This window comes from Phoxinus phoxinus (genome assembly GCF_949152265.1).
Source record: "Phoxinus phoxinus genome assembly, chromosome: 3".
Lineage (NCBI taxonomy): Eukaryota > Metazoa > Chordata > Actinopteri > Cypriniformes > Leuciscidae > Phoxinus > Phoxinus phoxinus.
In genome coordinates, this window is record NC_136878.1 from 19,402,871 (window position 1) to 19,419,643 (window position 16,773).

General features: G+C 37.2%; 2 protein-coding genes across 4 annotated transcripts in view; both read left to right on the forward strand.

Annotated features, from left to right (window-relative positions):
* Positions 1-321: 321 nt before the first annotated feature.
* ppp6c (protein phosphatase 6, catalytic subunit) lies at positions 322-6,994 on the forward strand. The gene is made up of 7 exons (XM_079608556.1): positions 322-508; positions 1,187-1,282; positions 1,609-1,674; positions 1,795-1,936; positions 2,043-2,122; positions 5,400-5,609; positions 6,098-6,994. The coding sequence occupies exons 1-7, from the start codon at positions 434-436 to the stop codon at positions 6,344-6,346; spliced, it is 918 nt and encodes a 305-aa protein (XP_079464682.1). The 5' UTR covers positions 322-433; the 3' UTR covers positions 6,347-6,994.
* A 252-nt stretch (positions 6,995-7,246) lies between these two features.
* Positions 7,247-16,773, forward strand: part of scai (suppressor of cancer cell invasion) — a 33,336-nt gene continuing 23,809 nt past the window's right edge. The window contains exon 1 of one of the 3 annotated variants that reach the window (XM_079608551.1): positions 7,247-7,498. The gene's annotated coding sequence lies outside the window, so the exon portion shown is untranslated. Of the gene's footprint in view, positions 7,499-7,961; positions 8,019-16,773 lie in introns of those variants that run through there. The other 2 variants (XM_079608553.1, XM_079608552.1) reach the window with 2 other exon arrangements.

Sequence of the window (16,773 nt, forward strand, 5' to 3'; positions counted from 1 at the left end):
ATGTTTTGATTAAGGGACTTGGATATCGATGCCTCAAAAAAAGTTTTAACTTTTGACAAACATCCGCCCCTGTCTATTGCTCAATATGTTTTCCCAACTCTATTACGAGAATCGTGATAACCACCGAAAGGAATGGGTGCAAGTGGAGCCGTGGAGCACCTTTATTCTGATATTTATGTTATTATCCCCTGGTACCCTATTCTTTTTTATATAGTTTATTATTTTTCTTTTTTTGTATTGTATATATAATGTTTAATAATACTTGTATTTGTAAAAAAATTATATTGCTTGAATAAAAGAGAAAGTGGCGCCGTGGTGCTCAGGACCGTATCGAAGTACTGATTGGCTGATTCCGTTTCAATCATTACCTCCCTCTATGACGTAGAAAGACTTCCTCTTCGCTTCTTCCATCGCATCGACTGTTGTTCTTAAAATGGCGCCGCTGGACCTGGATAAGTATGTTGAAATTGCGAGGCAGTGCAAATATCTTCCAGAGAACGACTTAAAGGTGACTATAATCTGTATTTTTTGCTTTTTCTAAGAATGTTAAACATATTAGTTGTTAGTATATTTCTAAAGTCATGTAGATCGTGGTAAAGGCCGTTAAAATAGTGTGTCAGTGCAATGCAGTCGTTGCGAATGAATCTAACGTTAAGTCAGTTAGCCTGTGTTCCGGGATTTATTTTCTACATATTATCAGAAATAACAGGTTATGCGGCCAAAAAAAAAAGCAGTTAGTCAATCAATATAAAGTTGTGTAACCGATTATTTATTGTGAACACCTAGGGTGGCTAACTTATGTTATTGCTATCAAGCGAACTAAATTGAAACGCCCATCTATAGCTTAGTTAATCTTATTTCATGATATTTGCGTCTTTATTAGCAGTTTCATTCTTGCCTGAACCGCTCTCCACTCCCTTCTTAAAATAGGGTTCTTGTACGTACAATTACTGTAGGCTTCTGAATTAGGCTAGTCCTTAATGCAGCAATGCGGTCCATAACAGTATCACCCAAGCCACTAATATGCCATTTTGAAAAATGCGACCTGAAAAGGCTCAGTTTTGACCTCCTTATAAATGAACGTGACCTTGGATGCATTAATTCGCTGCTTCTGCTGTCATCATAAGTGATGCCTTCCTTTTTACAAGCTCGTTTAAACCTGCTGTCTTCTATTTTTTTTTGACAGAGATTGTGTGACTATGTATGTGACCTGCTGCTTGAAGAATCAAATGTACAGCCAGTATCCACTCCAGTCACTGTATGCGGGGACATTCATGGACAGGTGCGAGAAGGCCCTATTAATGCATCTATGTTGTTAGTTGCAGGTCTTGTAATGGTGTTTTTTTTTTTTTTTGCCATAACAACATTCTGCATATTGGCATAAACCAGAGGTGCTCAATCCTGTTCTTGGAGAATACCTACCTGCAGAGTTCACATCCAATCTTGATAAAAACCACCTGTCTGTAATTATCAAGTAGCCTACTCCTGATTATCTTAATTAGCTGCCTCAGTTGTGTTTGTTCAGGGTTGGAGCTGAATTTTGCAGGAAGGTATATTTCTGGAAACAGGATTGGGCACCCCTGAACTAAACCTTTTCTTTGTCCATAGTTTTATGACCTATGTGAACTCTTCAGAACTGGGGGCCAAGTACCAGACACAAACTACATTTTCATGGTATTGTATCTCTAAAGATGATGTGATGCATATTGTATTGCAGTTCATATTTGATGACTCACTGTAAACTTTCCCCAAAGCATTTATTGAAGAGACAACGGTATGTTCTCTTTCCTCTAGGGAGACTTTGTTGACCGAGGATATTACAGCTTAGAAACATTCACATATTTGCTAGCACTAAAAGCAAAGTGGCCTGACCGCATCACACTGTTGCGTGGCAATCACGAGAGCAGGCAGATCACACAAGTGTATGGCTTTTATGGTGAGACTACAGAAATCAAATGCATACCCATCATGATTAACTTATTGTTTTGAGATTTTGTTGTACATTCATTTTAGGTTTTCATTTCCTGTTTTTCTGTCTATAGATGAGTGCCAAACTAAATATGGAAATGCTAATGCCTGGCGATACTGCACTAAAGTATTTGACATGCTGACTGTTGCTGCCGTAAGTGTTGTCAAGATTTTACATATACAATTTCAGTCTTTGTTAAAGAGTTATAAGCTGTGAGCCAAGCCAATCAGCTATGAGGCATATCACAACACCACTATCTTTGATTTGAAGCAAAAAAAGTTTTTGATAAAATCGGACAAAGACAAAGGTACGTAGAGAGATTGAGGCAATTGCGTCATTCGCAGTGCTTCTTGGGAGTAGGTGGAGCGGTGGAGCTAAAGAGCCATTTTGGTGTGTTGCTTTTTTCCTGACTCTTGATTGGTGTAATATCTGTACAGAATTATGGGTAATGTAGTTTGTCACCAGGAATGCTGTGGTTAAACAGCTGAAATAATGTGGACTGACCGCTTCAGCAGAGGCAAATACCTCATATTTCACAGTAGTTCTGTCTTGTTATTGTTAAAAGTCAATTTCCTTATGGAGAAACTGAATGTTGTTTTTACTTAAGGATCCCGGTAGTTGTACTTCATAGTAATTTAAAAATGTGTAAGCTTTAAATAACCGTAGCTTATTTTACCTACTTAAAAAAAAAAAAAGGTTACTTAAGACAATTTTTTTTCTAAATTGCACCTTTCATTAATACAATCCACTACTTGTACTGAGCTTCGTTACACTTCTGTTTTGAAATAGTACAACCCATTTATTTCCAGTCATGTATATTTTCAATGTGGTGTAGTCACCTAGTCGACTAAATGGCACCTGAAATGTGTCCGTAAGATTTTAAAATCTGGACATTTTCAGAGACAGGAGAAGAGATATTCTTATGATAACTGTGTAAAGAATTTTCCAAACTCAACGGAACATGAAGTTTTAATCCAACCCAGGCCGATCTTAGAAAGCAGAGTCTGTTAAACATGCGCGATTATTTCAGTACAGGGTGTCAGTGCTCGTCTAATGCTGGGGCCACGCCACAAGATATTCTGCCCAATTTCTCCCCTTCCGACAATCCTAAGTGAAGTCCTGCTTATCTTGATGGTTCTACAGATTATTTTATCAGATTTTCCTGTGGTGTGTGAGGTGTGTTAAGACTAGTGACCGAACCTGCTCTGAAGAACGTCAGAGCCGCCCTGATCGCGAATCGTAAATATTGAGCATGTTGAATATTTAGGATCAGAAATCCTGATGTGTGGGGGGAACCCCGAGGTCAAACGCACATGTACTCTGTTGATTGTCAGGTGGAAATAAACGTTACCCAATCAGAAAGCGAGCTGACATAGGCACAGCACAGAGTGAAATGGGTACTAGGGCTGTCACTTTTTATTCGATATTTGAACATGACGTGAAATATCCGTAATCAAACTTCAAATAAACTATCTGGTTTTTAAAGTGCCATGTCTAGCGCATTTTTTACAGTCTGATTAGACCGTTTGCTTTTTATTTTGAAAGCGTGTTAAAGGCTATATAGGCTATGTTATAGTCAGATATGATGGCGCGCTGCAACACTCATCACCGCAGATGATCTTTTCATCAAGCGTCAAGCCAACGTGCAAACTATCGCAAATCAAAGTAAAAGTAAGTCGCAGACGCTTTAACACACAATAATAATAATCTTAATTAAAAGTAAAGAAACGAAATGATCTTACCAGGGCTGCCGCTCTCTCTTATTGCAGTCTTTGATGTTATAGATATTCGAATACATAGGCTGGTATTTGATATCCGTTCGAATTAGATTTTTCTCAAAAGTGACAGCCCTAATGGGTACATCAGAGATAAAGGATCAGCAAAAGCATGAATGTTTACAACGTGTCTGGTAAAACATACCACAATAGTCGAAATTTTCTGTTTGTGTGTGGTGTCTTCACTATAGGAGCAAAACTGTTAAATCTAGGATTTTTTTTTGTCGTCTTTTTATTTATTTTAAATATCTTTTGGTGTGGCCCCAGCATAAACCATTTACTGTGATGCTGAAGTGTGTGTGAGACCTAATGAATACAAATATTTTAATCACTATTTTGTGTGATTTCTCATTGGCAATCATTTTACTGTGTTATTTACGTATATGCCCAAAATTCTTAATGTAGTTCACTGTCATTCTCCTCTATGCTTGCTGTGTTACTGATTAAGATTGATTAAATATTTAACATTGTTAAATTTATTTACGGCACGTACCGCACATTCATTCAAATATTTTAAAAGACTGGAATAAGAGCTCCAGCACACACACTCAATCCTATTTATCAGTCAAATTCAATTAAAGCTGTAAACTCAACAGGTATGAAATATGATCAGTAAGAGAAAACACTGTTAATCAGAAGACAAGCACTGGATTGCTGCATGTTAGTGGGGGAATTTTTTTAATTAATTATTCAGAATACACAGTTGGAAAGAAAATATATTTATAGGAACATTTCAGCAGGTTCAAGATAATACATATTAACACAGAGAACAACATTAATTGTTTTTAAATTAATTGACAGCCATAAAACGTAATAATAATATATATGTAGGTGTGCGATAGGATACCAGAATTGTAATGAGTAAAATGCGGAAGTAGTTGTGCAAGTAGTCCATTTTAAGTATTTCATAAGCATTTTTTGGTGATACGTTTATCAAATCTTTTTAAACATTATTTAAATTGCAAAGGGAACTACACATTCTTAATTCCTTGTCACACTTATTTTACAAGTATATTTGTCTGTGTCTTAGGATACAAGAAGTATATTTGTCTGTGTCTATGCATTTTTTATAAATGTCTTTCCCTAAGTTTACACTGACACTTATTTCAAACGGCCTCTGAATACATTTGGGAAGTAAATGATGTGCTTTATACATTATCTGCAATTTTTAATTAAACCAGATCACCATATATATATATATATATATATATATATATAATATATATATATATATTTATATATATATATATATATATATATATACACACATATGCATATAAATAATATAATTTGATCTTTTGTTGGTTGGTAATAGTCAATTTACAAATATAGATCTCGTGTAGCATATTTATTTGTGTCCCCATACTTCAACATAATGTATGGTTCTACAAGTACAGTATACAGCCTAATTCTGATTCAGTTTATTTTTAGTTTGATATATTGCAATTGTTTTAGACCATGTTACCCATTATGTCTATAATGTATAATTGTGTAGCAAGTAATCAACATAAAATGTTTACTTGAGATGTTTACTATATATTTAATGCTTAAAAAAATGTAAAATGCTATTTTGCACTTTATAACTGTCTTAAAGACTGTTGAACATGTTTTTCCCTTCTGTTGTACTTAGTGTGATGTTTTGATTTCTCCCACAGTTGATAGATGAGCAAATCCTTTGTGTACATGGTGGCCTTTCACCTGACATCAAAACTTTGGACCAGATACGCACCATTGAACGCAATCAGGAAATCCCTCACAAGGGAGCATTTTGTGATCTTGTCTGGTCCGATCCAGAGGACGTAGACACCTGGGCTATCAGCCCAAGGGGTGCTGGCTGGCTGTTTGGTGCTAAGGTTACCAATGAGGTAAGCGCATTCTCTAAATACACTGTCTGTTTTTAGTTCTTTTAACACTCATCCCTATGTGTATACTAAACACTAGCCTGAGACGGTTTTCTGCAATTACAGGTTGAAATATGCAAATTAGTATTTTAAGAAATTGCTCTTTTGCGTGGCTGTCACTCACTGTCAGAGTTATGAAATGGAGATGTAGTTGTTGGCATTTCCATACACTTTACTAGTGCAGTGAAGTTTCACAAAACTATCTCATAGTAAAGCAAAAACTAGTAACTGTTCAGTTTGGTAGCCTCTGGATTTTCTTGGATTTACTTTTTTTTAAAATAGACTGAGCTAAATATTAATTTTACAGTTAAATGAGCAATTAACTAAATATTATTTAATTTCATTTTTATTGGCTGTTTCATACATGTCTGACATGCTAGTAAAAGAAGAAAAAAAAATCATTAAATTAACCTGTTTGTGCAGAACCTAAATTGTTTTTCTTTCCATTCAAGTTTGTTCACATCAACAACTTGAAGCTGATTTGCCGTGCACATCAGTTGGTTCATGAGGGCTACAAATTCATGTTTGACGAGAAGCTGGTAACCGTCTGGTCGGCCCCAAACTACTGCTACCGCTGTGGTAACATAGCCTCCATCATGGTCTTCAAAGACGTGAACACACGGGAGCCCAAGTTGTTCCGGGCCGTTCCTGACTCGGAAAGGGTCATACCACCGCGAACGACAACACCCTACTTCCTCTGAAGTTTTCATTGTCGCCTGGGTCCAGACCTCTCCTTTTCATTGTTCTGTCAAGCACTCTTTTATTGTCTTTCATTTCTTTTGCATTTTTTTTTTAAACAAATATTTTTGTAAAGATTAAAGTGCTCTCCAAAGTAACAACAGTAAACTATGGTCAGGATTATGAACTCTGTTGACTGTTGAAGTTGGTCATTATTTGGTCAGTATATTCTTAATGTGAGCGTGTGATCGTAATTAAGTGGACATCCTCATTCTATTCTCAAAGCCACTCTTCTTACAGGGCTTTAAATATAGACCTAACAGCCATTGACCATTTAATGACAAAAGTTTATGGTATAACAGCTCGCCTGGTCAAACAAAATGTTTTGTTTTTTAAGAGGACAGATTGGAAAGTCACAAACAACTGTTGTGATCAAGTCTGCTCCTAAGACAAAGACACTGTTCTTTTTCTTAGCTTTCAAGTGTAGAAAAAGGTTGAGGCGATGATCAGACAACAGGACAAAGAAGGTTGTGATTTATTTTGTACATTTAATATAATTGTTTTGATTTAATCATCTTTTTCTCAGATTTGTTGTATTTTATTATTGTAGAAAACAGCAGCCCATTTACCAATTAAATATTGAAAATAAACCCCTTTATTGTTAAGATACATTTTTGGTGTGGTCTACTAATCAATGGAAGCATGAAAATGTCTTGCATAAAAGAAAAATTTAAAAACACTTCTGTACGACACCGTTGGGCGGCACACGTCCCTTTTAAATCCAACCGTAGTACCACATTAGCCCCGCCTCTATGTGTAAGTTGTAGCCTGATTGACAACACAACTAACCAATGGAATGTATTGAACGTCACTAACAGACCGGTGGGGATCTGACAAGCATGTTACTTTGAGCGGGTTGCCACAACACAGTCAATGAAGATTCAACTGGCCAGACTGAACAGTCGACTGCAGTAGATGCCGAATGGCAGATACTCCCTGCTCTTCCCTGGGAGGGTGATTTGAATGAGCTGGATGTAAACGACGGTGCGCCACCGCACTGGATGTCTAGATTTGTGTCCGGGCGAGATTCACAGGCGCGCGCTAACTTACCTGGAGACGCCGCTCTTGAGGAGCCGAAACGGAAGATAGCTGATCTAAACTACAGCAGTGTTCAGGTTGGCTCTCAAATCAATGACTTTTTGACAGATATTGCTCGGCGGTTTATGCGTTAGGTAAAAGACAAAAACACGGCTGAAGTTAACACGTCTTGGAGGACTACGATAGCCAAGCGCCAGTCGACACAATCACTTAAAATATGAATTTATGCCGTAGCTTTTCGCCAAAGTCCAGTATATTTATAGAAAAGATATACGTATATCATCCCCAAACATGTGTGTTCATAATATATTAAAAACCATCAATATCAGCACGTCAACTCCATTCAGTCATCAGCGCAACATAATTTAGGTTGCCAGGAAACCGCAGTCACAGCATCTGCTAAAGACACAGTTTTGTCAACTCTGATGGTCATTTTGAGGACAAAAAACGCCGCTGCTTCCACGAGCGTTCACAAATCATGTTAACACCGCTCTGCCATTACACGATCCAACATACAGTTTCGTCTATGACAGAATCACACAGAGTTGTCGTGTATTACCGCATTCTGATCTAAGAGAGACAGCCGTCGCGCGAGAGGTAAGTCATTATAGATGAGACAGGCTTTGTCCTCTTGAGTAAATGCATTTAGATATGCGTGATGGTGTGAAGTGTCACAGAAAAGACCGTTGTTGTTCTTCACACTGGTAATTGATGTAAAACAACAGTGATCAAACAGTCAGTCCGCGTTCTGGTCAATGAACTGTTACGCAGAGATGCACGCTGCCAAACGCTTCACGTTTAGTTGTGATTCTCACCCTTTGTCTATTGTTCCGTTTAGACCACCCATGTATTCAAGTTGGGAGTGATATTGTGAATGGAACACGAGCCAATAAGCATCTCTGTATTATTATTGAATGAACACGGTTGAAAAATCATTGGTTGTCGCAAGAATTACAGTATGTGCAGCCCGGGTTCATTCTGTCCTGCAACAGCACGGGTTTGGTTTTTGCAGAACGCTCGCTGTCTGCTCAGTTTATTGTTCACGTTCAGGCTGCATCGGCCGTGCGTGCATAATCTGACTGTACGAGCAAGCGCGAATTGTGTATTATTATCGAGCTTATTAGGGCTGTGTCATAAATATGCATTGGACGTTAAACGAGGTCCTATGATAATTATGCGAGAGTAAGTGACCATTTGACTGGAACCGATATATATATACATGTATAAAAAGCACATTTGTTGCAGACAAGCATGTTTTCTCTTAGCATCAGCTCTATCACACATCATCTGTGAAAGAGCCGCCAGGTTGCTTAGCTGAAATGACGTCATACAGACTGGCTTGTTATGGAAGAATGAGCTCGTGGACGATAATTATTCTTCTGTTACTATAGGTTCTCGTATGCGAGTATGTTACTATTTAGTTATGGACAATTATGGGTGTAGTTTATCTTAAAAGGATCATTTCGTTACAAATCCATTAGAAACCCCTTTTTTTTGGTCTGCCTTTAGTCACCATGAAATCAATGGGCAATTTTCATTTTTAATGGAATTTTGCAGTATTTATTATTTATCTCTGCACACCATTGCTAGTATTATTTTTAAATTAAGGTACACTCATAATCTTGAATCAAAATTTACCTCCTTGTAGTGACATCTCTTTTCTCACGTGTTTAGGAGTGAGAGGGCAGGGCAACCTGTCAATCACATCAGATCACAGCAATAGCAAACTACAACCATCCAATGATCCAATCAATTCCCTATCGGGTATGGATAAGTCCCACAACTCCCACCCTACTTTTTTTTTTGTCATAGAAGCCGTTTCACTCGGATATACATCACAGTAGGAAAGAAAATACAATGGAAACTTCCGTTTCATGACGACTTCAACAGTTAATATCAACACTGCTGTTATTCAATACAAGTTACAGCAGAATTGTGAGCGCGATGTTTATTAAAGTCTGTGGAATCAAAATTGACCCATTTATTTTTAGTGCACATTACTATTTGTGGTGAACCACCTGTCTACCAACCACCTGTCTGCTGCCCAATTTGTGTATTTGTTTTTCAAACATTAAGCTTTCTGTGTCACAAAACAATGCACATAAAAGCTGATCTGTAACAGCAAATGTGAGTGGAAAGGATCAAAATGCTCATGCCCATGCTCAAAATGTTCAGTGGGTTTCCATTTCCTGCTCTTCTCACACAAGTAGTAAGAGAAACCCGGCTTTGTGTGATCATAGGAAATACCAATTTGGTCAGCAAATCAAATTTGTGTACTGGACATTTGCATTCTAGCTTAGAAATAACTTTCAAGATTGCAAGCTGGTTCATAATTACAGCTCCCTGCTAGTGAGTTATATAGGCGCCTGTCCTATTTTTCTCTGTGTACTTCTTACCTCATTCCTTTGTGGATCTGAATACCATTAGACAGCCATGGGCTCTTTAGCCACCATGTCCACCATGCATTCATCACTCCCTTTCACTCCTGATGTTTCACAGTGACGGTATCTCATTAACATGAGCAGTCATGTAGGCTTTAGCACAGAGGGTAGCTGCATTAGTCAGCATATGTGTTTGCGTGACCTCTTTAACTTAGTAAGTGATTGCAGTTTTAATTTCATGTAATGACCGATCTTTTGTAGTATTGTTTGTTTTTAATCGGACTTTGTCTATCCAAGTAGGCTGGTCTTTTAATAGTTGATAAATCATGTAGAAAGTAAACCTAACATGATAAAAGTCATTTTCAGTACTTCTTATAAAATGCATTCGGTGATGCAGTGACTGCAAAAAGTGATAATATGTATATTGATTTAGCATTGATTTTTAGTTGCACGTGTTGAATTCATACAGGTCATACATACACACTGCCTCATCCTGCAGTTCTTTTGGTGCAGATGCATAGCTCATGCATTTTTATAGAAGGAGAGGATATGTGGGTCAAGCTCACATCTCTATGCAGAAGCCTTTTACCACTTCTGGCTGTAGAGAAAGAGCATGCATGCGTTTTCTTCATTAGACAAGTCAAGGAGATCTCTCGTATTCATGCCTCCTTTCAACATGCTCTTATCATCAGTTCTCTAAAGCCCATCTTCCATTCATTCCTAGATTACATCCATAGGGTCTTGGTGGACAGGTTGTTTGTTTCAGCATTAGATCACACATCTTCTGGTCTCAGAGTAATGGCTGATTCCACCCTGTAGCTCTGTGTCTATATATATATGTACATCCTGGTCATTTCAATTTCCACTTGTTACGACCAGAAAATAGAAATCTTTCAAGCTGTGTGTCAATATTGATCTGCGTTATTTTAATATATCGTACTTGCTTATTCTCAGTAGGTGCCAGTTGCTGTTTGCGTATTGTTATATGAATGACCAAGATGAAGGTATACAAACCCAATTTAGCTTTTAAAATAGCTTTGTTAAATGGATATTTGGATTTGTGGGTCAAGATTGTCATAATGAATAGAGATCCATTGATAATACTACTTGAAATTAATCAATAGAATGCTTCATTTAGACTGGACAAAATGGTATCTGATTGTTTTAATACTGACGTGAACATTCAAGTATGAAAAATTCAAAAACAAAATAATAAATCTTTTAATATGCTCACCAAGGCTGCATTTATTTGGTCAGAATCAGATACACAGTAAATCAGTAATATTGTGAAATATTAGTACAATTTAAATGTAATTTATTCTTTCGATGGCAAACTTGAATTTTCAGCAGCTCCAGTCCATTACTCCAGTCCAGTCTTTAGTGATTCTTTTGAAATCATTCTAATATGCTGATTTGCTTCTCAAGAAACATTTATTATTATTATCAATGTTGAAAACAGTTCCGTTGCTTACTATTTTAGTGGAAATTATTTGATGAATAAAAAGTTTGAAAGAACAGCTTTTATTTGAAATGTAAATGTATTGTGCCCTTGCTGAATAAGAGTAATCATTTCTTTAAAAAAACAAAAAAATACTGACCCCAAACTGTACGGTAGTGTTTTGAATTATTTTTCCCTTTTTCTTAAAGAAACGCATCACACACTCATTTACAGTCATTACAGATTTAGATCAACCGTTCTGTTATAAATTAATTTAATAGCATGGAATTGTATTTCTTATTTATTCTTATTATACTATCACATTTTTAAAAATAATTTTATATCACACCAATAGATAATAAGAAGAGAGTGAGATGATTTATCATAAATTAGTTTTAAAGGTAAACGAGAACTTGTTAATACATTTTAATATGAAACCTGAATAAATAATTTGACTGTATTTTACTGTATTTTCTTGTTTTCCTCCTGGCACATGACAACTGTAGTAGCCTATCTCTCATGTTGAAAAAGAGGATGAATTGAATTGAGAATCGCTACAGACTTGAATGAATGGCCTCTTGTTAAACAGTGTGAGTGACAGACAGCTTTTCCATTGAACAAATTTCTGTTTGGTTTGCAGAGCTATTGCTGCAAATAACCAGAAATGCTGAATGTGCTTCCTTTACAAGCATGTTCAAATGATGTAATGCACATATGGGGCGAATAATGCAGGGAAGATACAAGATGACATCTGTGTGCACATTTTAAATTTGTTTGCTCATAGACCTTCTGAGCATTTTGGGCAAGTTTTCTGAGCTAGGCTAATTAATTAAAATATTAGCAATAGCTATATGAAACAAATGCCTACAAAAAAAACTTTTTTTTTTGTCATAATACATCACTGATTTTGAATGACCACAGTGCTTTTTAGAGCCAGATGGTGTAGTTACAGAAGGAGCTAACAGAGTAACCTTTGGTAACCACCAGCTAAACCTTGACGACTTGTGTAGAGTCAGCCCCATTTGTACACTAAACTAAATTCAGCATCTTAACACATGAATGCCTTACAAATTGTAACTTTTCTATTACAGTGTTATTCTTTAATTTGTTTAATAGAGTATGCACAACCGAGGTGTTGCTGCATGATAATATTTCAGTTATCAATTGTTTTAATTGTGACAAATTCTTTTGAGGGAATATCCCCAAAATATTATCTGAATTTGTTGACAGCACTTGACAAGGTGGACAGAAACAGTCCATAAGTGGACCATGGTGAGCCATCTGGAGGCTGAGCAGGGGTGATGGACATGCCCAGGTCTTTTCCATTCAAGCCACCATAGACTGACAGTTGAGTGTTTGCCTTACTACCCACTGGGCCTGACCACATGCACACACGCAGACACACAAGCTGACATTGTACACAGTTTCAGGCAATAAATGATGTTTTTCCCTGCAGTGGCTTCCAATGTCAGCATAATACATCATACATTAGTTGCTCTTATTGGTAAGAACAGGCCTACAACATACCAATTTTCCATTTATTCTCACAGATGTGATGGAGTTAGAGCTTCCCATGCATATAGACATGCTTTATTCAAAAACATCAGAGAATTTGAATTGTTGACTACATTGAGTCAAGGCAATTTGAGGATCTTAACAGTTAAAAATGGTCTAGTCATTTCACAAAGCTCACTTTACATGCGTATTATGGATTTTTATTAACGTTCATTCTCTTGTGGACCTCTCCCCCACTCTGGTCCGATTTAACATCTGATCCGAGCAGTAAGGACTGCATATTCAGCCTTTGGCGTGTATTTGTCACACTCCCTCTTTCTTACTTTCCTCTGTGCCATTGACATCCTTTGCCCCCCCCCCCCCCCAATCCACAAAACGCCTGGTTCCTCTCGGTGTAGCCGAAAGAGGTGCACGTCCTTCCTATGACACATCTATGCCACACGATTTTATCTCCTGTCACCACAGAGGTGAAATCTGTGGTGTTGTTTGTTTAACACCATCTAGTCTCACACAAACACTCAAGCTAAGCCATTTTCACAAAAATATTTAGTGTTAGCCTAGTTCACCCAAAAATGAAAATTCTGTCATCAATTACCTATCCTCAAGTTGTTATAAACCTTTATGGCTCGTAGATATTTTGAAGAATGTTGTTAGCCAAACAGTTGATGGGGCCCCATTGATTCCATGGTATTTTCCCATATTATTTAAAAATATCTTATTTTGTGTTCAGCAGAAGAAAGAAATTCATACAGGTTTGGAACAACTTGAGGGTGGGTAGGCTAAATGATGACAGAATTAAAATTTTTGGGTGAACTATCCCTTTAATAAATATGGAAATTGAATTGTGTTTTTTAGTATTTATTTAGCATCGGGAATTGTTCTTTTTCTCACTGTTTTATGTGAAACCATGCAGATTAATTGGCCCTCGGTTAAGAGCCGACCTTTTTCCAAGTGCACAGAGTAGACTATGTGCTGTCTTTATTGGCCATTAAAGCTTTGAGCTTGTTTCTGAACAGGAATGGCCATTGAGATATCCCATTATTCAGCAAGAAAAGATCAGTGGGTGATGGCATATGTAGCAGGCATTTGGCACGACCTAAACCTCCGCTGTCCTTTAGTGGTTTATTTATTTACCGTGGTAAGTAAATGAAACGAATGGTTAAAAGTAGCATGAAATAAAAAAATGACCATACTTTCCTATACATTACTGGTCTTCAAATCATTTTAAATGCTACAAGTGAATTGAGGCATCACACCGCTATAATGTACAGTATGAAAAATGGATATACTGTCATTTATATGAATACATTTAACAGTGTTATTAAATTACTAATGTGGGCTCTTCCTGCAAATAAAATCATGAAGTGCCCATATTATATTTGCGAGGACATCATTTTGTTTTTGAGGTCTGCTAAGATGCATTTAAATTATATTGGCCTGGTTTCACAGTCAGAGATTAGATTAAGCCAGGATTAGGCCTTAGTTAAATAAGGACATTTTAAGTATTTTGTTTTTAAAAATGTGCCTTAGAAAAAAACAACAACTTTACCTTTGCATCTTGAAACAAACAATGGCGCTAACATGTTTTTTTAAATATGTCAGTGCAAGTTACTTTGAAGACAGTCAAACATTCGTTTTAGTCTGAGACTAAATACTTAAGCCCTGTCTGTGAAACTGGGCATGATATTTCAAAAGCAATTTTTTCCTCATACTTTTAATTGCTGCAGCACGTCTTTTCACCCTCTGCCTGAAACACTCTGTTTAAGTTCCTGTCTCTTTAAAGGTGAACTATGCAGGTTTTTTACCTTAAAGGAACACTCCGACTTTTTGGGACTTTAGCCTATTCAACTTATCCCCCAGAGTTAGATAAGTCCATACATACCTTTTTCATCTCCGTGCGTGCTATAAGTCTGTTTGACGCACCCACCGCTAGCCTAGCTTAGCACAAAGACTGGATGTAAATGGTTGCAGCTAGCATACTAATCCAAATAAGTGACAAAATAACACAAACATTTTCCTATTTACATGTTGTGATTTGTATAGTCACAGAGTGTACAAAAAACAAAGTCACATGAGACAGACATATTTTAACCGTATAAATACTGGGAACTATATTATCTGAAGGCGAAGCACTGCTACTTGGGCGGAGTGATAACCGCAGCACCTGAGACGCGCTCTGAACGAACTCTCTGCTCCTCACCACGGCGCGTCTCAGGTGCTGCGGTTATCACTCCGCCCAAGTAGCAGTGCTTCGCCTTCAGGGAATATAGATAACTTCAGGGAATATAGTTCCCAGTATTTATACGGTTAAAATATGTCTGTGTCTCATGTGACTTTGTTTTTTGTACACTCTGTGACTATACAAATCACAACATGTAAATAGGAAAATGTTTGCGTTATTGTGTCACTTATTTGGATTAGTATGCTAGCTGCAACCATTTACATCCAGTCTTTGTGCTAAGCTAGGCTAGCGGTGGGTGCGTCAAACAGACTTATAGCACGCACGGAGATGAAAAAGGTATGTATGGACTTATCTAACTCTGGGAGATAAGTTGAATAGGCTAAAGTCCCAAAAAGTCGGAGTGTTCCTTTAACTGAACAGCTTTGGAGTCATTGGAATGGTTATATATATTTTTTTGTGTTGAATAGTGGTCGTCTCGCACCCCCCTATCGCCTGTGAGCTGAAAAACCACCCTAGCAACTTTGGGCTGGCGGGCCGCAGCGTCAGGGAGTATCGCGTGATATCAGGTCTTGCGATGTAACAAATTGCTTTTCGGCAAAAAAATCAGCTAAAATTATGTCATTATTGCGCTCCATTCACGCTGTTCGAACCCGAATGAAGAAGACGTTTTAAAGAATGTCCCATCTGCTTTGATGTCGTTGATCTACTAGCCTCTGGTATCTGAGAGTCGCCAACCAGTTTTTCGACAGTGTTGTCAAATATCTATTCCGAAGCTGTAGGGGGAGCTCTATAGAGAAACCTGCGAGCAAAAAGTGAGAATACAGCGAAGAAATTCCCGAAACTGCATAGCCCTGCTTTAAAGCGTGTCAAAGCTTTAACGTTCCTCACCATAATCGGGTTTCAGCTCCTGAGGCTTTATGAGCAGCTGTGAACAGTATGGTGACAGTATTGGTGTCCATAAATTTTTTTTTGCCCCCACAGCGAAAAAAAGCATCTCCACGACTAGGAATGCATTTTTTTTTGACAGAGAAAAAAAAAACAGATAAGTCACGTTTAAAGCCCCATTCACGATATCGTTCTGTTTATTCTAAGCGTGTTCTTGTGTGCCGCTTTAAATGCTCAAGCTCGTTACAGCAGTATGGATTCTGATTGGCTGTCAATGTTCTTATCGTTCATTAGCTGGATAAAATCGGTCTGAAAGTGATCTAACGATATTGTTTCTCTGTGCCGTTATCATTATAACTGTGATGTAAACGATTTTTAGAACTATATTTATCATTATCTTTATAGTTATAGTCCTTGGTGTGAACAGGCCTTTTGTCACATTTTATTATTATATTCAGAAATAATGTTAAATAAAGCGAAATATTTTACAAACATAAACATTTCTAAAAATTGGCTATTTTAATTCCCCTCACTCAACAACAAATCCTTTCAATTTAACAGTATTCAGCACAGCATGAAAATATAGTAGCTAAAACGTCAAGCCAAAACAAATAAATTTAAAGCGAAACAGAAACATATTCGCGATGTATTTGGATTCAAAACCATTATCTATTATGTAAACTAGGATTTGTACTTCACCCGTGTTCCAATATTCACACAAAACATCATCCTTTTCACATGCATGCGCAAAAATGTGCTATAACACCATTGGTTTGGTGGTCACGCTGAAAGGCACAGATTGTACTTGAATCTGATTGGTTGATGAAGGTTCCAAGGTGTCCAATTATTTTCAGGTAAACCCACGGCTAAAGTATTTCCAGGCAGGTCTTGACTGCATTTCAGTTCCATTTCACTTTGCCAAATGATTTCAGTTATTTAAGGTCTTTACAG

What these genes read in the sequence shown, in the direction of transcription:
- ppp6c (XM_079608556.1), top strand. Translation starts at nt 434, where the DNA reads ATGGCGCCGCTGGACCTGGATAAGTATGTTGAAATTGCGAGGCAGTGC. An exon ending in GCGGGGACATTCATGGACAG is followed by an intron (nt 1,283 to 1,608) that starts GTGCGAGAAGGC and finishes CTTTGTCCATAG; the next exon opens with TTTTATGACCTATGTGAACT. An exon ending in GTGCTAAGGTTACCAATGAG is followed by an intron (nt 5,610 to 6,097) that starts GTAAGCGCATTC and finishes TTTCCATTCAAG; the next exon opens with TTTGTTCACATCAACAACTT.